Raw genomic sequence first — 27,248 nt, forward strand, 5'->3', positions numbered from 1 at the left:
CTCCTGGAACTGGAACCTACAGCCTTCCCGAGTCCTCGTTGCAAGCCCACAGTCCCCATGATTAATCTTTTTTTTTTTTTTTGTCAACATGAATATTAAGTGATTTCCTCCCTAGTGCATTATCAACTTGTCTATTTAATGCTACTTTCTGAGGACTCCACTGCTTGACCCTCACACTGAGGGTGAACAGATAGCACCGCCGTGTGGGTATGGCGTTCTTTCCATTAAATGTGAAAGTGTGCAGTCATATAGCTTTACGTCTACTCGAAGTTATGACCTAGAAATATACACAAAGAAAGGGAATGAAGTTTGTTAACTAATTCATACATTTAACTTATTTAAAACTACTTATTTGATAACCATTTTTGATATACTGTATATTGCTTAATGCAAATGTAAGTGGGCATTTACATTGCAATTAAAATCCTGTGGAGTACAAATGAACATCTTTTCATTAAATAGGTAATGTTAGTATTTCATTTTTTTCACTAACGCTGTGAACATGTATGAATTTTAAAAACAGATTTAAGTTTAGATATAGCATAAATATTCACACATGTTCGGATTTTTAAAAAATAAATACTAGTCTAAATGTAAAAACTACATTTTCTGTTCTCCACACCTGTGAAGACTATCTTTAAAATGTCACAGTATCATCCTTACTTACATTCTCTCATTTTCCTTTCCTCTAAGGTTCACTTTTAAAATACTCCCCTTCCACTAGTATTATAATTGTAGGACACAGAAGTAGTTATGAACACATGTGTTTTGGAAAATATATCTTGTTTACTTGCAAATGTCCAGTAAAGTAATTAGTTACATTCCTGAGAGGATTTTTGTATTTATCTATTAGATAGTGAACTAATCAAGTCATACTCTTTTCTAACACGTGAGGGTGTTTATTAGTTCAGCTGGTTCGCTGACAGATGTTTCTTTTAGGATGAAAGAAAAATGAATAGAGCTAGTTTACTTAAAGTAAAACGTTTGAGTCATGGCTTTGTCCTTCTCTAATTTTTAGAGCAATGCTTCCTAAAGAAAGGATCACTTTCATTGTGTTTTGTTCCTTCTGTGATATAGGTTAGTCACTGGGACATTACCTAGAAGTAAATAAAAGAAGAATGAATGAATCAATGCAATCCTTTGAAGAAATAATGTTATTTTGGCACAGTATAAATGTCCCTAAGAACACGATGAAATGATAGGGTAACAAGTTTTTCTTCCAAAACAATTATTCCTTCTTGAGTATTTAAAATGCTCTAATTTTCCTGACTCTGTCTTGAGAGGAAACACTTACAAAGGTAAAACTTTGTATTTGCATTGTTTTCAAATAAAGGTTGTGTTGTATTTCCATCATATCACTTAGATTTTCATAATGGGAAAGCTGAATACATGAAAATTTGGCTTATGAAAAATAAGTCATAAGTAGAAGGGAGAAGTCATTTTGCTCATTGTTAGTGAAAAATACACAGGCATATAAATGAAAATGCATCTCTTTGTATGGTAGCATTGTAATTTACATGTTTGCATTCTATATTAATGTTATAGAATGACTAGTCAGGTTTATTAGCAGTTACATCTTTCCTTCCTAAGTTTACTTGAGAATTTTTGGGGGGAAGGACATAAAGGTACAAAATATGGGATGTTATGTAGAAATAGGAATAACTCAGATGAGCGTACCAATGGATTTTGATAATAAAGGAATTGGGAACATCAGTAAGAATTTAAGGTTGAATGTCATGTTTTCCCTCTCTCACTCAGGCTGGACTGTGTCTGTTGAGATGATTTGAAATTCCTGTTCATGCACTAGGAGACTTAGGGTGGAGGCGGGTCAGGGAGCAGTGCTCTCACACAGACACTGTGTCAGGGTTGGGCCTTGCTTTCTGTTTCTTTTTTATCAATAACCTTCTGATGTATGCTCAGAAAAAGTAACATTTTTATATATTTATGGTAGTAGAGGCACCATATATTTACTTTAGGAGGGATGCTTTAATTATGTACTTTTTTTTTCCTTGAAAACTAATGGACTTAAAATTACTATTCTTTACAGAGGTTAAATAATGATAGTGGTTTTATAGCAGTTTGAAAACTCAAGCAAATTTTGTTATCTTGCAGTTTTATTTATAAAGGCTCATTTTCTTTTCCTAGTTTACTTTCTGATGTATCATTAGATATAATGTATAAATTCTATATTATTTTCTCTTGTAACATGGTTATTGTACTGATTCTTGCTTTCTTTTATGAATGCTCTAATTTTTTAGGGATTAAATGAGACTGGTTCTTAAATACAGTACCTAATTTAAATATCTTAAATATCTAAAACTTATTCAGGGAAAGAGGAACATTCAGCATATATGTCTTAACAATAATTCGTGGATCTTCTTTCTTTCTTTTTGCTTAAAGTTTGCTTTTTGGAGTGATAGATTTTGAAAGGTAAAGAAAACAAGTAAAGCTAGAGGGAAGACAGATTGTCCTCTCTTGTCAAGCTATATTTTCCCAACCGCCTATAAATTATTTCAAAATGAAACTATATAACATCTTTATAAATGATGGCCTTCATTAAACTGTCCAAAAAATTAGTTACGATTTCTAATGTAAATAATGGAGCACTTAGCATTACATATACTTCAGTGCCATATACAAATAAATTTACACGAAGCATTAATAATCTGCCTATTTAAAACTATAGTTTTGGTATTTATAGAGAATTTTGAGTTTTGAATTTATTTCTTTAAAAAAAAAAACCCTCAAAATTCTGAGCATTTAGTATTTGCTTAAAGATTTCTGCAAACTCATATTCACCAGTAGAAAATTTTGTATGGGTTACTTAGGGGAAGAAAAGTATTTTTTCTTTTTAAATTTAAATTACATTTTATCATTTATTCTATTACAGTTGTCCCAAATTTCTCCCTTTACCGCCCTCGGCCCAGACCGCTCCCTACTCACTCAGGCAATCCCACCCCATTGTTCATGTCCATGGGTCATGCATATATACTCTTTGGCTACTCTGTTTCCTATACTGTACTTTTACATCCCCATGACTATTCAGTAAAAAAAAAAAAAAAAAAAACATTTAATCCCTTCACCTTTTTTGCCTGTCCCCCCAGACCCATCCAATCTGGCAACCATCTAAATGTTCTCTGTATCTGTGATTCTGTTTCTGTTTTGCTTGTTCATTTATTTTGCTTTTTTTTTTTAGATTCAATTATTGATAGGTTATATTTACAATTCATATTTTTGATTTTCTTCATCTTCTTAAGAAAATACTTTAACATTTCATATAATACTAACTTGGTAGTGATGGACTTCTTTAGCTTTTTCTTGTCTGGGAAGCTTTTTATCTGTCCTTCAATTCTAAATGATAGCTCTACTAGGTAGAGTAATCTTGGTTGTAGGTCCTTGCTTTTCATCACTTTGAATATTTCTTGCAAATTCCTTCTAGTCTGCAGTTTCTTCTGAGAAATCAGCCTGCAGTCCTATGAGAGCTCCCTTGTAGGTAACTCAGTGCTTTTATCTTGCTGCTTTTAGGATTCTGTCTTTGTATTTAACCTTTGGCATTTTAATTATGATGTGTCTTTCTCTGGGTCTCTTTGGATTCATCTTGTTTGGGAATCTCTGTGCTTCCTGGACATGTATATTTCCTTCATCAAATTAGGGAAGTTTTCTTTTATTATTTTTTCAAATAAATTTTCAATTTCTTGCTCTTCTTCTTCTCCTTCTGGCACCCCAGTGATGCAAATTTTGGTATGCTTGAAGTTGTCCCACAGGTTCCCTACACTCTCCTAATTAAAAAAAAAAAAAAAAAAATCTTTCTTCTTCTTGGGTGTTTTACTTACTTATATTCCACTTCTCAGCTTCATCTACTCTACTGTTGATTCCCTGTAAATTGTTCTCATTTCACTTAGTGCATTACTCATTTCTGGCTGGTTCTTTTTTATGGTTCCATGCCCTTTTTATGCTGTTGACGTTCTCTCTGAGTTCATCTGCTTTCCCCCTAAGTTCATTCTGCATCTTTATAACCAGTATTTTGAACTCTGAATCTATTAGATTGCTTGTCTCCATTTTACTTACTTTTCCCGAAGTTCTTTTTTTTTCCTCTGTTCTTTCCTTTGGGCCATAGTTCATTGACTCCTCATTTTTGCATGCTCCTTGTGTTTGTTTCTATGTATTAGGTAGAGATGCTGTATTCTCCGGCGTGGTAGCCTGGCCTAATGTAGCAGGTGGCCTGTAGGGTCCAGCGGCACAGTCTCCCCTATCACCCAAGCTAGTACTCAGGTACATCAACCTTGTGGGCTGTGTATACTCTCCTCTTGTAGTTGAACTTTGATTGCTGTTGGCAGGTCAATAGGAGGGATTTACCTAGGCTAGTCAGCTTCAAGGACCAGCTGTGACCACTGACCACCAGCCTCCAAGCACTGTGGAAGATCAACTGTGCAGGAGCCCACTGCACCAAGCAGGATTTAATTCAGCAGGGCTCTGGTGCCTGCTGACTCTGCCCATTGAGTGTGTCACTTGTGGAACCGGTTGGGTGCTGGTGCTCTGATGTGACCTGTAGCTGTCCACTGGGCGCGCAGGCCATGAGGCCTCCCGGGAGGTGCAGGCCCAGGTCAGCCACCTCCTGTGTTCTGTCCACGGCTGCCGGACATAAACTACAAATAATCTGCAGATGCTGCTACTTGTGCTGGGTTTGGAGGTGCCCACACAAGGCCAAGCTGTGAAGCAAGGCCAGCTGCTGCTAATGCGTGGCCTGAGGGCACTTAGCTTGTTTGTGAGATTTAGAAAAATATGAAGCATGAGCCAAGACAAGCCATTTGTGTGGGAAAACCACTGGAATGGACCTCAGAGGGAGTGAGTCTGAGTAAGTCCACATGCGGGCCTTTTAAGAGCAACTGCCTGGGTCTCCCGAAGTTTCTGTCTTCCTCAGCCTCAGTCCCCACTGGTTTTTACAGCCAGATGTTATAGGGACTTCCCTTCCTGGAACTGAAACCCTGTGCTTGGGCACCTTGTTCCTGATACATTTCTCCCAATTTTACCTACCACACATGTGCAGGACCAGTCCATTCGAAGTCTCTGCCTCTGCCCCTCCTACCAATCTCAATGTGGTCTCTTCTTTAATTCTGTAGTTGTAGGACTTCCATTCAGCTCTATTTCTGATGGTTCTGAATAATGGTTGTTCTGTAGCTTAGTTGTAATTTTTATGTGGTTGTGCGTGTAGGAGGCTGTGTTTTACCTGTCTTTAGTCAGTCCTCCGTCAAGTGTCCCAGAGAGTCAGGGAGCTAAGGGAAGAGGTCCTGTGTGTCCCCTTTTATTCTCATATCACTAAGTAGTTGCATAGTGCCAGGAACCAGCTGCCTCATTTGGGACAATCACTTCACCTCTTTATACTTCAGTTTCATACTGGCCTTTTCGTGGGCGCCACAGACCAGTAGGTCGTCATGCCTGCCCGCCAGAATCTTCAAGTTTTATTAGAGGCTTTATATGAGGTTCAATCATGTATATGGTCCAGATGGTCTCAACACCATGTTGCTCTCTCAAGGCTGCATCCTTGAAAATCAGAAGTATTTTTTTCACCTCTCCTTCCTAGTTCTTGGCTGGGTCTCCTTTAAGAAAAGGCAGATTGAAACATGCCCTAAAGGAAAGGGTGGGGAGATTCAACCAGTAAGCATGACAGTTGCAGATAATGTTCTTTCAGAATCTGGAGTCGTCAAAGTAGTTCTAGACAGCAAGGATTATTTCTTGTTTAATGATGGTGACATTCCTGGGAAGTAGACTGAAATAAATCAGTATTGAAATCGCATCAGCTTCATGTGAAGCTGCCGATTCAACTGAAGTTCCCTCTTTTACAATAAACGAATGTTATCCATAATAATGACATCCAATGTCACTTAGGATTTAGTTTCACAGTGCTGATATAAACGTTTTAAAATACAAATGTTTTTAAAGAGAGAGACATGTAAATTTATTATAGTTTTATGCAACATGGGACACTTCATAAGGGAATGAAGACCCAGAGAAGCAGTTACAGTTTAGTGTTTTCATGCTAGGTTTGAGAAAGGGTGGAAAGTCATAGGAAATGTGAGGGGACAGCGGGTATGCGGTAGGTGTAAGAAACTGTCAGAAAACTTAGCAAGGCTTGTTCCTTCAGGTTCCTCTTTTTGTCCCTTAGGTGAGATATGGATGGTTCTTTGCTCCAGGTGTAAGGTGGGCACCATTCACAGGAGGATTTTATGACTTGCTTCAGGAGAGAAGGCAAAGGTTAGGAAGTCCTTCCTGCACCTGCCGTTTCTAAAATGTCTTCAGCTTAAAGTAGTCAACATGCCAAGGTGTCCTATTTTGGGGTAGCATCTCCTGAACCCCGTCAACTATTTAAAGCTGCCGATGCTCAAGCTTTTAAGGAAGGGACTTAATAATGGGGAACTTGAAAGATGGTACTGGAATAGCTCACTTAAACCAACCATGATTCTCTCCTAATAAATATATATCTCTTAAATAATACTCTTCAGGGAAAAACAAAAAAACAACAACTATACACACAATGTGCAATAGAACTCTTTTGACAAATAGAACACAGAAAATTTCTATTTTGCCTTTTGACAAATAGAACACAGAAATTTTCCATTTTGTTTGATAACATTGAGTGTTGTGGAAAGAATCCATACAAGCTATTTAATTCTTGCCTTCTTCATCTGTAAAATAGGCATCATCATACAAAGGTTATACTGAAGATTAAATAAAATCATTTTTGTAAAACACTTGGTGTCTAAAAATTCAACCAAGTATAGCTATATTGAACATTTCTGTTATTATTAAATATTAGTATTATTGAAAATGACTTAATGTTTATTAAAATGCACATATACTAAGGTACTATTCTAGGCATCAAACTACTAATTTAAATCTTGCAATAGAAACAAGATTTAGAGATAATCAAAATTCCAGGAAAACAATTGATAAAATTTTCACACTTGTATACAAATTACCAGCAAGCCTGGTCAATTCTAGTTTCAGTTCCAGTGGACGATTGCATGGGTAGACTTGGCCCCAAGAAGTCATGGGTACAATGTTAGAAATGATTGCATCTGCTGGAACTGTAGTAATATGGAAACTGGGCTTGTGTTTGTTCATCAAGTAGACCTTTCAATCATCTAGATTGTCAAGAATTTTATTATTTAGAGTAGCATCTGCTCCTTTTAGTTATTATTATGTATTATATGATTATAATATACACAGTAATGGGCAAAAATGGGTTTATAGTTTTCCATATGGAAATAATACAAATAGGTAATACAATAATGAATAAGTACAAGAATAAAATCTGTTTTGTGTATTCACAACGGTCAATATACTTTTGCCCACCCCTGTTATATATTTGAGGCTATTATATATCAGGGACCATATAACATGTGCTATATATTAGGGCCCGGTATGTAACAAGGGCCATTTTTTTGCTTTAGTAGAGGTATGACATAGAGAGATAGATAGATGGGGTATTTGAGTGCACAGGTGGCTCAGCCTAGTGTAGAATCATTCCTTGGTGTTCTAGAATTTCTGCCAGTTTCTATCTCTAACTTTCTCCTGTGGCCAGGATTATAAAAGTGGGCTTTTGATCAATACTTTTGAGACAGTTATATGAATCTCCTGGGCATTCAAGGAATTATATGGCTTGCCTGCTTGGGAAATTTTACTGCCCAGAGGGAAATAACTGTTTAATCAAAGGGCCAGGGCACAGGACTCTGAACTCCTTGAGGCTGGGGCTCTCTCCCTCTAATACAGTGCCTGGCATATAGTACTGTGTGCAGGTGTTTGTTTCAGGAATAACTGTTATGACTGAGGTTATAGTTTACATCTGAGAGACAATTAAAAGCACTTTATAAACCGTATTTTCTTTTCAGTTTATAGATAGGCCTTATCGCAGCACTTCAACTATTACAACTCAGCCTTTTTTATTATTTCTAAGATTAACACCATTGAGAAAACAGATACTACTCTTTAGCAATCCACGTATATTTGAGAATTCCCAATACAAAGACAAATTTATTAATTTTTATTGTTTAGCTGACACATGTTTTTCTAGGGCACTTGATCTCAGGCATGCATCTAAGCATATTATGCATATGAATTCATTTTCTTCTCATAGCATATAGTAGGAGATATCACCATTTTACACTGACATACCAAGAGGGTTAGTAATTTGCTCACAATTATCCAACTCCTAAATCCAGGTCTCAAATTTGAGTCCAGAGTCCATTGTTTTCAATGGCCCTGCTATACTGCCTTACACATATTTACATGGGGCCTTAGAATTGAAGAAGTGTAGTTTATATGTATGATATGTTTTATCCTTAACACTGCATGTAGAAGCAGGTATACTTTTAGATCCACTTCACAGAGGAAATAACTGAGGCTCAGAGCATCCAGTGTGACTGAGTGGAGTTCCTAAGTCGTTGGCTTTATTCAGCGGGAGGCTATGAGTCACTCATGCTCTTCCTGCTGAGGTGGAAAGGCCGTGTGTCTCCAGGAACCACTCCCTGATTCCCCAGTTCTACCAGTTTTCCAGGAGGTCCTGTGTCATCACCCTCTGACTTCTCCAACTGGGTTTCTCTGTTTAATTTAGACATGCAGTAACCTAGAGACTTGGAGGCCTTGTCTTATATATCTTACTCAAGTCAGAATTATAGTAATAGCGTCCACATTCAGTTGTTTAGTCCAACTGTTTACACTTTTTGTTATGATTTAGGAAGACATTTTGACATTTTCCTTTTCGTAATATAATGGAAGTTACTTACTAGACATTCTTCATGCCAGAATAGACTATGTTCTAGATTTAATGTCTCTAGTCTGTCTTTCCAGTTTTCCTAAAATCAAAAGTCTTCCTGAGGTCAATTTCTTATGTGGCTACCTTTAATATTTTAATATTTCTATTTATGATGCCTTGAAATTTGGAAAAAGTATTTAAACACATTTCAAGACACACTGCATAAGAAGTACGGCTATCCATTAATGAAACAGGTTTTATAAATTTCACATGAAAATCAATTCCACTTCAAAGTAGTTTCATATAGTGTTTGTCTTTATATGTCTTGGGTCCTTTTATTTATTCTCATTTTTGCTAACTACCATGTCTCTGCAGGGACGTTTATTCCACAGGTGGTGCTGTCCTGTTTGCTCATAGGAGAACATTTAATTTGTGACATTAATTATGGATCACAGTGGAACTTCCACAAGAGTGAATGTTAATGCTAGCCAAGGGCTATATTGTTCATATCACATACTATGCTCCAGTGAATAAATCAGTGCGTAGTTCTAAAATTCAAAAGGTTATTTTAGGAATGTATTTGTTAACCAAAGTTAGGTCCCAGTATGACGTAGTGATGATTATACAAAACTGGTTTAATCCCATAACATCCAGAGGGTAGCTTTTTTGGGCATACAATGTTAAATAATATTCTCACCCTGTGTTTGTTAACCTAAACAGAACACAGATGGAATAGTAAAGCTCATTTGACAAATGAGCACATTTTACTCTTCCTGTAGTTTTCCTCTCTTGGCTTCTGTGTGCAGTGTTTCTTCCCAAGCAGTGTTATGCAAATAAACCAATTAGTGATAGATAAAATGGTCTTCCTACCTCGCAGAGTTTGTAACTGGAAGGGCAACACCGTAAGTCACGTACCTATTCAGCAGCTTCTATAGGCCACTGCGAGGGTCTGATTAGCTTGACTGTGGAAGACAATCACAGAGGCATCTGCTCGGTTAATTTTGAGAGAAAATTTACCAGATGGAGGCTGAAGATTTAAGTGATTAGAAGGTAGTAGATTGGAATACAAATTGGATTAAAAGAAATTAGATTGATATAAATCGAATTGAGTCACAACAGTTTGTGTTGTTCGTACCAAGGGGCAGTGGATTATGGGAGAAGCAGATGCTCCAATGAGATAGGAATTAATGTGGCTTTGACAGTCCATCTGCGAAGGTCTGAATATCGAGTACATCCCTAATCTCTCTCTCCATTTATCAATGCCATAATGTTAATTAGTACTTCATTCATTAAGTTACTTACAGAAGAAAAAATTCTCACCCCTGTCCCCTCTCTGCTTGAGAATTAGGTATTCTGCCAAGAACTGAAAGCACTCTTTAGCTGAGCTAGCTGTGGTTGACCACGAGGGTAGACCCGTGTCCTTTTCCTCATGCATACAACTGCCTTTGGCATGAGTGCAGCAAGCTGGGAAATCTTGGCTCGTATACTCTTCATAAACATATAGCCATCTGAAGTCTTGCAAGACTGACTCGGTGCACAGTTCCACTAAATATGAGTGAATATATTAATCCAATAATATAATTACATATGTTATATTTATGTTTTTTTACAAGATATCTACTGGAGTTATATGTTTTGTTTAATGACTCAAGTATTTGACATTAATGTTGAGTGGCAGATCCTCCTTAAAGAGAAAAATGCAAAAAAGTTGTGTTGCAATAATTCTGAGACTGTATGTATCCTTTGTATGTTTGTGTGTGTGTGTGTGTCGGGGTTTGTGCTAGCTCATGAAAAATTGCAGGTTACTGACACTGTGGTCAAGTTTGGTATAGAGTACTTGGATCTGATTGTTAAAGAAAAATGTTGAATAAAATGAAATTAAGAGAAACACATCATTTTAAATGCTTGTGCTTAGATTGTGAATATGACCCTTTAAAAGCCAAGGGGTATTGATTTGGGATCCTCGTTATTGCACCATTGGCCATAGCAGTGAAATTCAGCATAAGGCAGTTCTATCTGGGATCCCGTCCAAGGGAACTGAGCCACTGAATATCCAAAGGTGATCTCACCTCTAAGGCAGCCCAAAGGTGTGGACTCTAAGGACAGCTATGCAGGAATGCCCATGTGTATTAATAATAAGTAGGGAAATGCAACTTCTGGAGACCAAAGTGATGAGAGAGGCAAAAATGGAACATCGCATCCTGTGATGCAAGAAGCATATCATTAAAGGTTGTGCCAAGTCATTCAGAAATAATCATAATACAGACAAACGTGGGCCGCCTGCCAGTATGCAAGCAGGAAAATTTTCTATTTTTATTATGTGGCAGAAGGCAGTGTCTTGTGCAAAAGTGTAGTAAGTGTTTTAAAAATTTTGGTTTATCAAAGAAAATTCTATGGGCTATGAGCTCTTTAGGCACTGTTCTTAATATAGAAATACAATATATATCACACATATATATTATATAATATATATAATGTACTTATATAAATTGTCATTCCACTTCACCGCAGGCTAACCTGGGGCTTCTCCTATATCCTGTCCAGACTCCAATACCAGGATAGCTTTTGTAGTCATCTTAAATATTGGTTAAAGAATCTGATACTCATATCTTCTACTGCAGATGTAACCTTCTTTCTAGGAGTCAGGATTGAACCGGAGGTCTGTCTGAATGTGGAATTTGTGAGCTATTTGCTTAGGTCCTATAATACTGTATGTGGTCCATATCTCTACATTCAATACAAGTTGATCATAGTGAAAGACTGTATCAAGTTATATCCCAGCCACATTTAGAAGAGGGGTAAAAGCTAAGATGTAAACCTGCAAAACAAAGTATAAAGCAGAATTTTCCATTGCAGTAAAGAAAGAGCAATCATTTGCCTTTTTCTCTTGTAATAGCGATTAAATGCCACCTGAAAATAATTTAGTATTCGGGGGTCAGTCTCTTGTTCCTGTTTTGACAACTCAGTTTTCAATGTAATTGTCAGCCATCTAATTGGTGGCTGTTGTATTCATTAAGAACCATCAGTACATCAAGGTGGTGCTTATTGAGTCTGGCAAAGTCAGACATTGCACTCTTATTCATGCTTTTGTTTCTGTGACTTAATACCTTGTTGAGCCCCAAGGAGGATAATTAAAGAAATCACTTAGTTGTAAACTAATGACAGCAGATATACAACCTCTCATTTCTTCATTGTTGATAGACTTTAGACAGTGGACATAATTTTGCTGTAAATTGTGTTTGTGTTTTTGTGCGTTTGAATTCAAATTCCACATACTACACATATAAATACTGAGGCTGGTGAATGTGTTTTAACTATATCATTGTTACTGCACTCTTTTTTTTTTTTTTTTTGCTAATCATCTCACAAGGAATGTTCAGATATTTATTGAAGGCCCCTATTTACTAGAAAATATTACCTTATTTTATATTCAAATATACTCATAAGCAACATAGAAAAAACATCATCCAGATTTTATCAATGCCTACATCATCATTTCAGGATTCATATGAGGCCACTGTCCCACAGGCCAGTTTTCACTATGGGCAATTTAGGTAAATCTATCAGGTTTAAGCTACCTTAAGGAAATGGAGACTTCTGCATCTCATTTTTCCCCATGCAGTAAACATATTTTTTCAAATTTGCAGTGAACTCAGAAAATGAAGAAGCGTGGCCAATTTTTAATATAGTAAGTGATGTTCTGGCACCTTTGACTGTAAATCAGTGTTGCAAAGACGTCATGGCAGCATGAGTAAATGCTGTCCAAATAAATGCCGAGACTTGGCTTGATGGTTCAGGGTTTTGTGCTTCATCATAGGACTCATGAGGCAATTTGCCTAATCCTTGCTACATAAGCTGGACTTAGAAACGTGCAATTTGTAATTCAGCTGGCTGAATAAATGGATTTCTACTGGCTGAGGGAGTGATAAGAATTTAGAACACTCCATGAAAGTGTGAAAAACTTTTTTTGGCTTACTTACTTCTTTGCTTGTTTGTTTAAAGAAAAGTTGCACCCAGTTCCCTAAAACCCTAGTATATTTTTTTCTGGAGTGATGAGGGAGAAGAATAGAGATTGCATTTGGAACAGAGAAAATGTGAAGCTTTTGGCGTAATGATAGTGTGAAACTGAGTCTAAAGAAGGTTGGACCTGACAGCGAAAGTGAAAGGAGAAAGAATTCACAGGAATCTGCTCTAAGGGGACATGAAAGGAATTGCAGAGTTAAACTGTACACCTGGGATTTTTAGTATTAAGGACCTGAAGATAGGTGGAATTATGTTGGGAAGAAGAGAGGGATGAGGCATGGGACAAAGAGAGACGTCAATTTAGAGGTTGTGACTGAGGATTCATAGGGGCACTCACTCCAAGCCTCAAGTTTTCTGTAAACTGGAGATACCATATTAGAGATTTGGCTCTCATCTTAGAAGTGTTAAGTGTCACAGTGAGAGAGGGAAGGAGTATCATGTGAAAAGCATTGAAGAGAAGAGCAGGGTGTATGTAGAAGCAGACTCCTTATTGAGTCGGACATTATTAGACTCAATTCAGACTTCTAGTTCAATAGTTTACATGTAACTCAGACTTTTTTCCTCCCATGTGTCATGGAAACTTATAACAGAAGTAGCAGTGATATTTATTCTTTAATGTTAACAACAATTTTATATCTCTTAATAAACAAAACACTGCAGTTATTGCCTCCTTCGAAAGTAGTATATCTGTCTACATTGAATATTAAACAAACATCATACCTTTTAAAAACCATATACATTTTATTCTCTTCCAGATTTTTAGTTGCAGCTTGTTTATAAAACCCAATTTGTCAGAAATTGATGTATTTAGAACTTGATTGTAAAAGCAATTTTCTACAAAAAACACCACCCTATTATACGCTATTGTTATTCTTGTCTATTACAATAGCTCTAACTCTATATATTTGAAGTTTCCCACTTGTCAGCACCATCTTTCCCTTCAACATAATCCAGAATAATTCTGGGTGTTCCACTCTTTTTGCTTTGTGACAAGAAAGCACTGCATTTTGAGGGTGGCAGGATGGAAATTAATTCTGTGTCACATGGTAATAACCTGGGAAAACCTGGGGATTATTGGGTCATCTGATCCCTCAAGTTATAAGTCTTCAAAGTAAATGAACTAGTGGAAAATTATATTTTTATAAGTTTTTTAGAAACTTCAGATGTTTTTTGAGAGAACTAAGGAACTGAGTTTTTGAGATATTTTAGTGAAACATAATTCAAGCAGAAAAAGATCATTTTAAAACATTTATAGCACTCCCATTTGCTGCTTTTCTCCATTCAGCAGAAAAACAAACCCTTTTTTTCTTTGTGCACACAGTCTTTTAAGTGAAAGCTACACTCAGTATTTCTGTTGCTGCAATGCTGTTATCTGGTGGTAATTTTACTCTAAATCAGAAGACATTCCTTGAAAGAAAATTTAAAGTTGTATTAAATCATTCACTTTTTAAAGGTATCAACAGATATCATAAGCAGACAAAAATAAAGACAAATTAGACCTCTGAATGAAAAGTATTCCGCTAATTAATGTAACTCATATCCCTTATTCACCAGACGAAAGAAACTCTTATTTTCAGTCTAAATTTAACCAACCATTTGTAGAGCTTTATGGCAGATGTCATGTCGAAGTCATTATGATTTACTAAATAAAACTAGATAAAATGTTTTTCTTAAAGAGCTTAAATGGTCTATTTTTACTTTAGTGCACTGCATAAAGTGAAAGCAAAATGCCAACTTGTAATTTTTCTATAGTATCCTAAAGATTTGAAAACAGATTTTTTTCAAGCTTAAGAGCTATTTGTAGCTGATTAAACACAGCCTGTTTTTCAACCTATTCAGATCAAAATCTTGTTGAAGGTGTTTTTTAATGGAATAATTACTTCAAAAATGAGTTTAGGTGTGTATCCTGCAAATATCTCCACACAAATATGATGCTGTCACTTCCGTTTAGTTTGGTCAACTGTGAAAGCCCATTCATTCTGAGCGTGATAGTCACAGACAAAGAGATAAGTGTAAGTTGTATTCAGCCACCCTTATAAACCTCCTTTACTCTCCAAGGTACAGGCTTCAGAAAAACAATTCCATCATGTCATTGTGCAATGTAAGGAAACTGAATACAATATGGCCAATCCCAATATTCAAGAGAAAATTTTTCTTTTCATCTTTGAGATCACTAAACTCCTCTTTGACTTGGGTCTTTATTACAAAAGGTGTAGCCTTATTTTAAAGATACTCAATTTTAGAAGTCCATAATTTAGAGATTTCAAGGAAAAATATGTTACTTTAGAAGGAAAAGAAGATGATTTTGTTTTCACCATCCACTTAAACCGCTGGTAAGAGTTAATTTCAGACATTTCTCTAATAATACTCCTGTTTCTGTCACATCATTTAATCTAAGTCATGATAATGTGGCCTCAATATATTTCTTTTATCCTCATTAAACTTATAATAGAAAAGGAACTAAAAAAATTGAAGCTTCACATGTATCAATTACACAATTGTTTCAAGATTTTCATAATGAAAAACATCAGTATTGTTATAAGATATTTCAATAAAATATTTAAAATGGACAATATTTTATTAATCAAATTTTAAATATCAATATTTGATTAAATTCCAGAGAATACAATTTACAAATCGTTTCTTCTGCAAGCATAAACAGTAATGTCTGGTATTAAAGTCCCACACATTCAGTTTGTCATAAATCACAGTAGACCCAGTCTTTAGCTGTTACAGAATTTTTTGATAAAAATGTATCTACCTATTGCTCTCTTGGAAGAATAACAAAAGTTATATATATATATATATATACATATATATATATATTTATTCATGCATTTTTGTATAACATATTGATTGAGCATTTAATGTTGTCATCTTTGGAACTAATAATATGTGGCAAATTTAAGTTGCAGAGTTGTTGAAAACATGAAGCTTTCATGGAAATGTAGGGTCTGCCATACAGAATGACTTTTAATTTGGTAGGTAGGAACAGGCAGTGAAAGAATATCACAGTAGAGAGCTAGGCAGATGCTGTATTTTGAATGACCTAATATTGCATAAAAAGACTATATTTTATAGATGGTAGGTAGTCCTTTGACCTTATGGGGACAGAGTTCCTTTGAGTAAAGAAATAGAGGTCATACTATAAAAGAATTATACATTATAAAACACTAATAGTAGTGAACATTTACTGAGTGCTTATGGCATGCTCAGCAGATGGAAAAATCTCATTCAGTCATCACAGCAATATTATTAGGTTAGTACTGCTATGTTTTATAGATAAGTAAACCAAGGTTTGAAAGGGGTAAGAAACTTGCCTGAGTTCACACTCTTATCCAACATTTGGACAAGAGCAATTTCAATTCACAGTCTTCTTATTGACAGAGAATCTCTGTTAATTGCCAAAGATGCACTTTATTTCTAAAAAGTGTCCATGGCCACATGGCTGCAATATTTTACATTTAATTTCTCAGGTGTCATTCTTTAATTCCATTTCACATAAGCCAGTTCATGTTTTAAGAACCATATCAAAAAAGATAATAAAGTAATGCAATGAGATTCATATTTTAGATCAAGTTCTTACGTAGTTGAATATTGATTGGAAGTAAAGAAGCCTAAAATCAGTCATTGTGTGCATTACTTAGACATGATTGAGTTAATATATTTGGCTCATGGCAGTTTTGACTTTTAGGTAATGTTTTAGCTATTACTCTTTTAAAAATCTTTCTGAATTGTACTAACATTTTCAATTCTGTTTTTTAAAAATTCCTTAGTAGACTATATAGTAAAACAAAAGTTTTTCTGCAATTGTAACTGGATTCATTGAATCTCAGTTTAACTTTATAATGAAATATTTTAGTATAGAGGAACGTATATCAAGAGTTCTAAGCAAATTTATCAAAAACTAAATATTTAGCAAAGCTTAGCACACATGTGTAAAATACTAATTCTGGTAGCAATGGTGCTTTCTGACACTGACACTGGGACCTTTGGCATCTACAGTTACTAAGATTAATGGTACTACAATAGCATTTTCAGGCTACATTCCTTAAGAAATAGAGTAGAAGGCCAATATGTTTTCACTCCGTTAGGAGATTATACAAGTAGAATGCCATTTTCTGAAAATCCATTCATAATCTCTACCAAGTAAATGCAGATGGTTTTTAGAAGGTTAAACTATGTTAAACAATTAAGTGAGTTTTAAGATTGTTTTATTGCATCATCTTTTGTAAAGCCAAGTGCAATATATAAAAACATTATAAATATGGCAATCAGAAGCTAAATTTTAAAGAGGCCATCCTGGAATAAGTATTGCTTTTGTCATGGTAAAACCACTGTGCATACCCCATGAAAACCTCTGATTTGGTGGCAAATCACTCTTTAAAGAATGCCTTCGACCATGGTAAGGTGTAGCAAATTGATTTGAAATAATATGGATGAACCTTCAGGTGAATACATTGGCTCCTCACTGAATTGTTGAGAAATGAATTTATAGAGTAGTAAATTAATTATTTTCTCAGGAGGAAATAGCTCCTAAAAATTTATTGGAAACCTTTCAAATTTGTCATTTCAGAATTTATCTTCAGTGTTTTATTGCCTTTTGCCTGTGCCCACCACTGATTTTGATTGCTTTTGGCTACTGGCTCTGACTTAACCTAAACCAGTACTGCCCTCCCCTGGATGCTGGTGTCTCCTGGGCTCCCCAGCTCAGGTAGGGTCGGTGGCTCAGTGCATTGGATTCAGGCATCCACAAAATGAAGTATTATAAAAAGCTATTAAAACATACCTAATGAAGGTACTGAATAACATAGGGTGGTGAAGGGAAAAAAGAGGGAAAGTGTGTTCCACTTTTAATATTTTCACCAATTGCTATTAAGATTACAGAAATAAAGACCTAAAGTATAGTTGTGAAACTCAGAGAAAAAGTTTTATGAATCTGTGTGAAAAAAGAAAATTTAAATATCTTGACTAATGTATTTTATATAATGAGTAAAGGATTTACTTTTAAGGTAAGTATCCATGTATTACCCATTGGACTTCAGTTAAAGTGATTTATAGAACCATGTACTTATTGGCAATGTGAATAAATTTTATAGACATTTAAGAATTAAGTCCAAGTGCTACAAGAACTATTTTTTAAACAAAGGCTTTTAAACCATTAACTTTGGGAGAGTTTTCGAAGAAAGCAAGCATTTTGATAACAATTACTTTTGATTGTAGACACAAGACCTATCAAGGGCAAACCTTTCTAATGAACATTAATCTAAAACAGACATCTTTAAAAATTAGTCTTTCTAAGTGAAATAAGTCAGACAGAAAAAGACAAATAGTGTGTTATCTCATATGTTCACTATTAAGAAAAAAATAAAATCTCACTGAAGAAAGGTCAAACCACTTGTGGTTATTGGCATTAGGGTGGTGAGGACTGAAGGGGTTGGGAGAGGGGAAATTGGAGGAAGGATGTCCAAGATATAAGATAGTTATAAGATAAATAAGTACTAATGATATAATGTACCACATGATGACCATAGCTAACACTGCGAGGTGCCTGGTCATATTCAGAATTAGATTCATAGACAATCTTCATGGCTTAATGTTGCTATATTGTTTGGGGGAATATTTTGTTAAAACAAACGTAGTTATTATAACTAGGACACAATATTTATATACACTTTTAAGAAAAAGAAAAACTGACACCACCTAGATATTTCTCTGAAGGGAGTTGTGTTGTACTCAGTCCTAATTTGCCAAGAATTTCTTCTCTCCTGAAAAAATCTCAGAAAAGTGTGAAGTGTGTTACTTAACTTAATAGACATGGCCATCTAGTATATGAATGAAAAGTAAAGCTTGGTTGAAGGAAATATTATATTCCGGCTGAATAATGAGGTAGGGATAAATTACCTTGAAACACATAAAATGATATCAACAAAAGTTTTTCTAGGTACTTTATTTCTATCCTTTATTTTGTTATGGAATTTAAATTACTTTGTGAAAACAAAAGTTTCTGCAGTACTTGCTGCAGATAAGTGGTTATTGCCTAAATAGAACTAAATGAAAATATGTTCACAAACTAGGATTTTAAACTTCATCTCCAAACCTCTAAAATTTGAAAAGCTAATAAAATACTCAATTTGTTTTTTATTAAATATTTTACCAAAACTCATTACAAAATCATTGTTTGGTAGTCCCTGAAAAGCAGAAGTAATCTATTATGTAAATTTGGGTACTTAGAACACTATTCAAAGATGCATCTGCATCCAGCTGATGAATTTGGTATTTCTAAGGAATGATTATGTCTAAGCAGTCTCAGCAGTGCATGACCTCTGGCAAATACGCTCAAGGTGCAGGTTCTTAGACCCCTTACACTTGTAGCTTCTGATGCATCTCGTTCACTGTGGAGACCAAGAATCTACATTCTAAAGTAGCATTCCAAGTGATTCTAAGGCAGATAGTCAGAGGATCACACTTTGAAAAATAAGGAAGATGTTTTTCTGGCTGCATTATGACTGTAGACATTCATTTGACTCACTTTATCGAAACCAACTTGAGAAGAGGCTTTTGGAATTAGCACAGCGATAATGTGCATTCTTTACTTAGTCTTCCATTAATTTTTTAAAATGCCTGTCACGTTGTGGATTCAGGGCCTTGAGTTGGAATTCTGCCATTACTAGCTATGCACTCATAGAGAAGTCACTTTACTGTTTTATAGCTTACATTCTTGGACAGTAAAAATAAACATTTAGATGTTCATCTTTAGAATCCTGTGACTGATTTCCTTTGTCATTCTTTATAATAAATAAGGGCAGTTGAATAAAATTTTTAAATTAAAACTTGACCATCTGAGTGCCCAGTTAATAATTGAGATAAAGAAAGATGTCCATACTCTCTGTCAGCTGGAAGATAAGTCACAATTGTAGACAGTAATTTCTGTTCATTGCTTAGCCTATCTGTTCATATAGAAATCATGAACATTCCTCATTGCATGAGTGATATTAGCATTGCCGTCAAAGTTTTTTTTTTTTTTTTTTTTTCATCTGATATCTGGAGAAAACAGTTTTGTGGTCCTATAAAAGAGGGTGATAAATTTAAAAACTGACGTTGTAATGTAAAGTGATAAACAGCCACTCTGAAGGGAGACTGGCAAACTTTTTCTGTAAAAGATTGGGTAGCAGACACATCGAGCACTTTAGGCTACATAGGGTTTCTTTCTTTCCTCCAACAATGTCTCTTTCTTCTTTTTCTTTTTTCCCTCCTTTTCCTCCTCAGTCCTCTAACATTTAACAAACGTAAGAGCATTCTTAGCTCAGGAGCATACAAAAACTGGTCAGAGCAGTGGTTCTCAGACTGCAACATGCACAGGCATCCCTCGGGGGATCTTGTTAAAACGGGTTCTGATTCTGCAGGTCTGGGGTTGGGCTCTGCATCCTGTATTGCAAAATACGCCTTTGGGTATTAAAGCTCTTGTGCTTAAATGGTTCCAGGGCATTTCATGTGATGACTAGCCCCCTCTACTGTTAGGATTTGAATTCCCAAGGAATTTGGTTGACAAAGCAGCTGTCTTTTGTGTTTCTTTAACCAAATGCTGGGGTTGTTTTGGTCCAATAATGTAGTAGGTTAGTAGTTTAGCAATATTCCATAATTTTAATGGTCCAGACCTCTCTGGAAATTTGAAAAAAGCTATAGCTGCATTACCACTACTTTCTCATGCCTCACAGGAATACAAATTTTATACATAATTTCAAAGAATTCAATGACCTACCTAAGGCTTATCCATTTTAAGGTTCACTGCTCTGCTATAGTTGTGTAATGTCTCATTTTAAAGGAGCTCAGAAATAATCCCCTTATTTGTAATAACACCAAAACTTTTCAATTGTAGCTGTATTTTGCTTATCTATCGATCATCTATCATCAGGCTGGTAAGACCTTATAACTGTAGTTTATGTTCTGTTAGCTATTGCTGGCATGATGACTAAAGTTAGAATCTAAACTTATGAATGAAGAAAATAACCCAACTGTTGGTAACATTGAAAACGAAATGTTACACTGCCTTGTTTTAAATTTGTTCACAGGGCCTTTAGTCATGACTTTTAAAAAACTTCTTTGAGATTTAATTCATTTTACCCATTTAAAGTGTACAATATAATAAATTTCATCTTCACAGACTTGTGCAACCATCACCGTGATCTATTTTCATTACTCTGAGAAGATTCCCCACTCTCCCTTCATTCTGACTCCATCAACCACCTGAGAGAACCACAAACTTACATTCTGCTCTAAGGATTTTTTTTTCTGGACATTTCATAAAAAAATGGAATTATACAATATATGGTCTTTTGTGATTAGCTTTTTTAACTTAGCATAATGTTTTCAAGGTTCATGCATGTTGTAGGATTTATCCTTCCTATTTATTGCTGAATAAAATTCCATTGTGTAAATATGCATCACTTATCTATTCATTAATTGATGAATTAGTTGATGCTTGTCCTCTAATTTCATTCTTCTTTTGCTCATGTTGTTTCTTCCATCTCAGTGCCCTTCTCCCTTATTGAAATACTTTCATTCTTTTCAGTTCAATTTAAAGCACCTTTATTACTTACTATACTCTAATTCATTTTGACATTTTGTTTGTCATTTTTCTTTTTACAATGCATTTCTGGGACCTTTATGAAAGGCTTATTTCAAAACAGTGATTTATATTTGACTTCCTTGGTCAGACATACTTATTTTCAAATCCTGACTCTACTGCTTATTTCCTATATATTCCTGGGCAATAGATTTAGTTTCCTAAGTTTCTTCCTTACCTGTTGGATTGAGTTAATATTTATATGTAATGTGCAGATCTCCTTTTACATTGTCTGATAACACAATACTAACATGATATGTGGTATCTATATGTGTATTTTAGGGACTTGGTCACTTGGCTTTCTCTCCTAATGAATAGTAAGCATTTTGAGGGCAGGAATTACTCTTGCTCATCTTTGTCTTGAGTCATGGGCCATTAACTATAACTTATTAGAATTAACATATTAATTTATTGCTTTATTATCTATTTTAACAAAGTAATTGGGATGCCTTATATAAACAGAAGAATTAAGCAAATAAAATAGTAAGTGCATTTTTGAATAATTGAAGGGTTTAATTTCACCATTGTGAATCTAAATGAAACAAAAGTTATCAATAAGAAAATGTGGCAAAGGGTTAAACTTTCTTCCTTTTTACTGCTGAGTAATATTCTTTTGTGTAAATGTCCCATAGTTGTTTTGTCCACTCATCTATTGATGGACACCTGGGCTGCTTCCATATTCTAGTGGTTATAAATAACGCTGCAATGAATATAGGGGTGCTTATATTCTTTCAAATTAGTATCTTGGATTCCTTTGAATATATTCCCAGAAGTAGGATCGCTGGATCAAAAGGCAGATCCATTTAATTTTTTTTTTTTAGGTAACTCTGTACCGACTTCAACAGTGGCTGCTCCAATCTGCATTCCTACCAACAGTGCAAAAGTGTTCCTTTGTTGCCACATCCTCATCTACACTTGTTTGTTGGTTTATTGATGATGGCCATTCTGACAGGTGTGAGACAGTATCTCACTGTGGTTTTAATTTGCATTTCTCTGATGATTAGTGACTTTGAGCGGGTTTTCATATGTCTATTGGCCATCAGTATGTCTTCTTTGGAGAAGTGACCCTTTGTGACAGCATGGAATGACCTGGAGAACATTATGCTAAGTGAAATAAGCCAATTAGAGAAAGACAGATACCATATGATTTCACTCATATGTGGAATCTAAGTAACAAACTGAAGTAACAAGCAAAATAGAGACAGACTCATACATGGAGAGCAGGTGACAGCTAGTGGTGGAGGTTAGGAGGTGGAGGGATTGAGGAAAAAGGAAAAGGTCTCATGGACATGGACAGCAGTGTGGTGATTCCTGGGGGCCAGGGGTATAAGTAGGCTAACTGATAATGGAGAAAACACATTAATGATTAAATAAAAACAAAAGAGAGAAAATGTGAAAGCATCTCTTTATTCTTTCCTGTTCTGTAGGATCTCGTCTTCGCCAGGAAGACTTTCCACCGCGGATTGTGGAGCACCCTTCAGATGTCATTGTTTCTAAGGGAGAACCCACTACTTTGAACTGTAAGGCAGAGGGCCGACCGACACCCACCATTGAGTGGTACAAGGATGGTGAGAGGGTGGAGACTGACAAGGATGATCCCCGGTCCCACAGGATGCTGCTGCCCAGCGGATCCTTATTCTTCTTGCGCATCGTGCACGGTCGCAGAAGTAAACCTGATGAAGGAAGCTATGTTTGCGTAGCGAGGAACTATCTTGGTGAAGCAGTGAGTCGAAATGCATCCCTGGAAGTGGCACGTAAGTAAACGAAATAAACCTCATAAATGACGTGCACATTTACTTTGATTTATTTGTAATAAGTTTGATTTGTCCTCATAGATGCCCAATACCTACAGAATAAAACAATCACCATACTCTGCATAACTTTACTTCATCTTCTCCAAAGAAACCTGACCTGAATAAATCAAGCCAGGGTGTTGCAGTAAATTTATTCATATTAAAGCAATGTGGCAATTGTTAGTATATTAAACCAAGTTGGTGATGTAGCTGGTCATATTTAAAATTTGAGTTATTAATGAGAGACATAATCAAGTATTAAAGTTGGCAGTGTTAAATGAAAAGTTTATGTCTAACATGGAATCAAATACAAGAGATATATTTAATATTGTACCTATTTCTGTTACCTATGTATAACATATACATACACACACATATATTTCTAATTCTAAATTATTTCAGGCTATTTTAAAAAGAATATATGTTCTAGGTTAAATTAACTCCTTTACTACAGACTAAATTCAGGAATTGTAATTCTAGGCATGCCAGGAAGAACATACCAACACTAACATCAGCTGTACTTCATTTATCTAATAAAAAATTAATCAGTAAAAAAAATATTATTTCTGTAGGGACAGAAGGTTTGTACATTGGGAGGTCTTAGCCTTGGGAATCAGCAGTAGCTATCAAGGCTTTGCAGCAATTTAAACATTGATTCCATAATTTCATGGATTACTCTTTGGAAAATTAAAAAACGATAGATTTTTTTCTGGCTTTTTTTTCTGGAAGGACTTGATATAGTAATTTAAACGGTATCACACATTTTTTCTATTATCTTTTTTGGACAGATTTTATCTAGAATTAATTGTGAATAAGTTGACAACAATTGAGTCTTAAAAAAGATTAGAAAATTGAGGAATTTTAGGAGGCATGAGTCTTATATGTCTGGGGTGGTGAGTGATTGCTAAATAATAGCTTGGAGTTCATGTCTGTAATTGAACTTAATACTTATACTCTTGTTCTACAGTGTATTACACTAGATTATAAAATTTGTGTTGTGTATTGAAATTCTCAACAATATATCATTACCTTTTATCATTACCTTTATACACAAAAACATATTTTAGTAAACATAATCGTGCTATTTCTTATTCGGCTATCCAGTGAAAACTTTTGTTTTCAAGTGTCCAGTCTTTTAATTCATAGTTTGTTCCAAGTAATCTGGAATATACTTATTCTTGAAATATGTAAGTCCAATAAGAAAAGATTAAAAGAATCCTAAGACCCAAATTTGTTTTGTGAAGGTCCTCAAGATATGAGCATTAGAACCTTAGCTAACAATTCTATTTTCCACTGGACATGAGGTAATTTCATTTGTATAATTACTTTAAAATGCAGTTAAATTAAATTCAGTTTTATAAGATTTTAAATATACACAAAAAGTTAAGAATATGAGTATTCTTAACTGTTCCATTTTTATTTTGAAATATATTATTACTGGAAGTTTTCAAAAATATTGAAATATTTCAATGTCAAATTCTATTGGTCTTTTTTCCTACCATATCCCTTTATAGTAAATATAACAAGCATTGTTTTCCCCTTTGATAGGTAAAATGAAATCTGTGATCGTTAACTGACCAAGACTTACACAATAAGTTAATGGGAGATTCCAGATCAGATTTTCTTTTTCTTCTATATATATTTTTTCTTCTAATTTTTCATTTTAGAGAATTATCCATATTTGGAAAAAGTAAAATTAAATCTGGCTTATTTTATATAAATAAAAATTAAGAATTTGAATTTTTTTCTTTTATACATTTAGCAGCAAATAGCTATTTTTAGTCCTTAACTAACTTTTGTTCTCAATGTCAAAGTTTATCTAAATTGGCCATTTTATTGTGCAGGTATAAACTTATAATTATTTTTGATATATATATATATATTATATATATATATGATATATATAATTTATGGTAGAGTCACTGTGTATGTAATATATGTAATACTACCATCCATAAGAATGGCAGAGACAAGAGAAATAAACTATAGTGGGAACCAGAGTAAAGTGAGCTCTGGCTGTATTATTAGCCATATCTATGAGATATCAAGCTGAAAGCACCTCATGTTCTATATTTTTGAAAAGCTTTTGGAATTGAGAAGAAAGGATTTTCCCAAACAGAGGTGGAAGCCATGAAAGTAGCTAGAAGTGGACATGATTGCCCAGGCAGGCTGTGTGCCCAGTGGTTAATAAGAGCTAAGTCCGCTCCCATTGTCTAGAAGCTCAGTATTTAATGGTGAAGAAAGGAAAGAGACGCTGGTGCAGGAGGCTCAGAGGGGGTTTCAGAGCCAATGGGATATTGGCAGTGAAGTGACAAGAAAACCAAGGAAATAATTTTCAGAATGGAAACGTATTTGGCAATGGAAATGCCACATGGTGGTCAAATAAAAGCTGTCTCTGGGCTCTAGGAAAAATGGCTAAGTGGTGGAGTTGGAGTGGTAAGTGCTTCCTGTACTTCCAAGAATTGGGCTTGGAATGGGTGTGGGGGAACTGGAGCAGGGTAATTTTTGTGGCAGGCGTCTGTGCTGTGCATTGTAGGATATTTAACAGCATCTCTGGCCTTTGCTCAGGACCCTCCCTACTCCATTTCTGACAACCCCAAATGTCTCCAGACACTGCCAAATGTGCCCAGGGTAGGGAGGTGAGGGGGGTGAGAACAGTTGAGAACTATTGAGTTAGGGGTATTTGGGTGGTCAAGAGTGTATGGATAAGTAAGAAACAAGCTTGTTACAAGTTTGATTGTGAAATTATTAATGGTAAAAATATGGAAGATTTTTTGACTCTTTGCTTCACCTTGGCTTTCATTTTTAATTTAAATCTTGGTTTGAAATATGCAATTTTATTGATAACTATCTATCTTGACTGCTTGTATAGAAGTCCTCCTTGTCCTTTACCATATATATTAGGTCTCTCCTTTCTTTTCCTTTAATACATACTTCAGTTTTGTGTAAGGGGACAAGGTAGTGGAAGGAAAAATATATTCAGAACCCATCATTGTAATGCAGATTTGAATTGCCTCATATCTGCTTTCCCTGTTTGGTTTTGGGGGGAAAAAGCAATCCAGACAGTACTTTCAAATCACTTTAACCCAAAGCAGGTCTTTCAGCAAAACATGATTTTTACATATTTAGAAAACAGAATCCCAGGGTCCACAGCAAGGCAGGAGGCACTGATGAAGTTAACAACACAGTTTTCCGATGGGCCCACCGAAAGGGCCTAGGCTTGGCTGGTGCAGATAGGCTTTCCCTTTGAACACCAGGGCTGCCTGCGTTTGCAGCAGCAGGAGCACAGAGGTCCTCATACAGATTGTGGCTGCCTGTGATGTAGCCTGAGTCAGTGGCAGCCCCTAGAGATAGCAGCTGTAGCCCCAGGTGGTAAGTATATGACAGCAGCTTGATCTATCGACCAGGGTAAAAGGGGGTTCTGGCCTAAATGAAAATTCATGAAAAATTGATGAAGTCCCCAGATTATTTTTTCTGTTTTCTTTTCCCAGCACATCAGTGCAGAGAGCAGATTAAGGTGCTGAGTGCTTTAGTGGCAACGGAGTTGTGGTGTTGTGGTTCAAAGTTCAGGGGTCATATAGAAACTAAATTTTTTTTTTTTTTTTTTTGCTATTCTAACTTCCAAAGCAAAATACAAGAGCTTTTCAAATTACCTGTGATTTACCTTTGATTTGTTAAAAAATTCAACAGTTAAATGTCTAAAAGTTGTATTTTGATGCAACTACAAATGAGGATAGATGGGATTCATAATTTAATTGGGAACTAGAAATAGATTAAATTCCATGACCACAGGGGTGATTTCTTTCTTTTCTTTCCTTTCTTTCTTTCTTTCTTTCTTCCTTCCTTTTTTTTTTTTTCCCCATGTATTAAGACTCAGGTTGCAAGAAAGTCATTTAGAGAAGGAAAAAGCCCTGCATTATTTATAGGTCACAGATTGCTAGAATATCAAAGCCATGGGAAACTCTACACACATAATAACCCCGTTTGCTTTAAATCCAAAATTAAATTTATATTATATCAGTACAAGGAAGGGAGGGTACAAAAGTAGACTGAC

General features: G+C 35.3%; 1 protein-coding gene across 1 annotated transcript in view; it reads left to right on the top strand.

Annotated features, from left to right (window-relative positions):
* Positions 1–27,248, top strand: part of ROBO2 (roundabout guidance receptor 2) — a 604,209-nt gene that overhangs the window by 35,637 nt on the left and 541,324 nt on the right. The window contains exon 2 of the mRNA XM_090275911.1: positions 22,829–23,155. Within this exon, the coding sequence (XP_090132037.1) occupies positions 22,829–23,155 (327 nt within the window). The remainder of the gene's footprint in view (positions 1–22,828; positions 23,156–27,248) is intronic.

Source organism: Furipterus horrens, unplaced genomic scaffold (assembly GCF_987537825.1).
Source record: "Furipterus horrens unplaced genomic scaffold, mFurHor1.1.pri manual_scaffold_1, whole genome shotgun sequence".
Lineage (NCBI taxonomy): Eukaryota > Metazoa > Chordata > Mammalia > Chiroptera > Furipteridae > Furipterus > Furipterus horrens.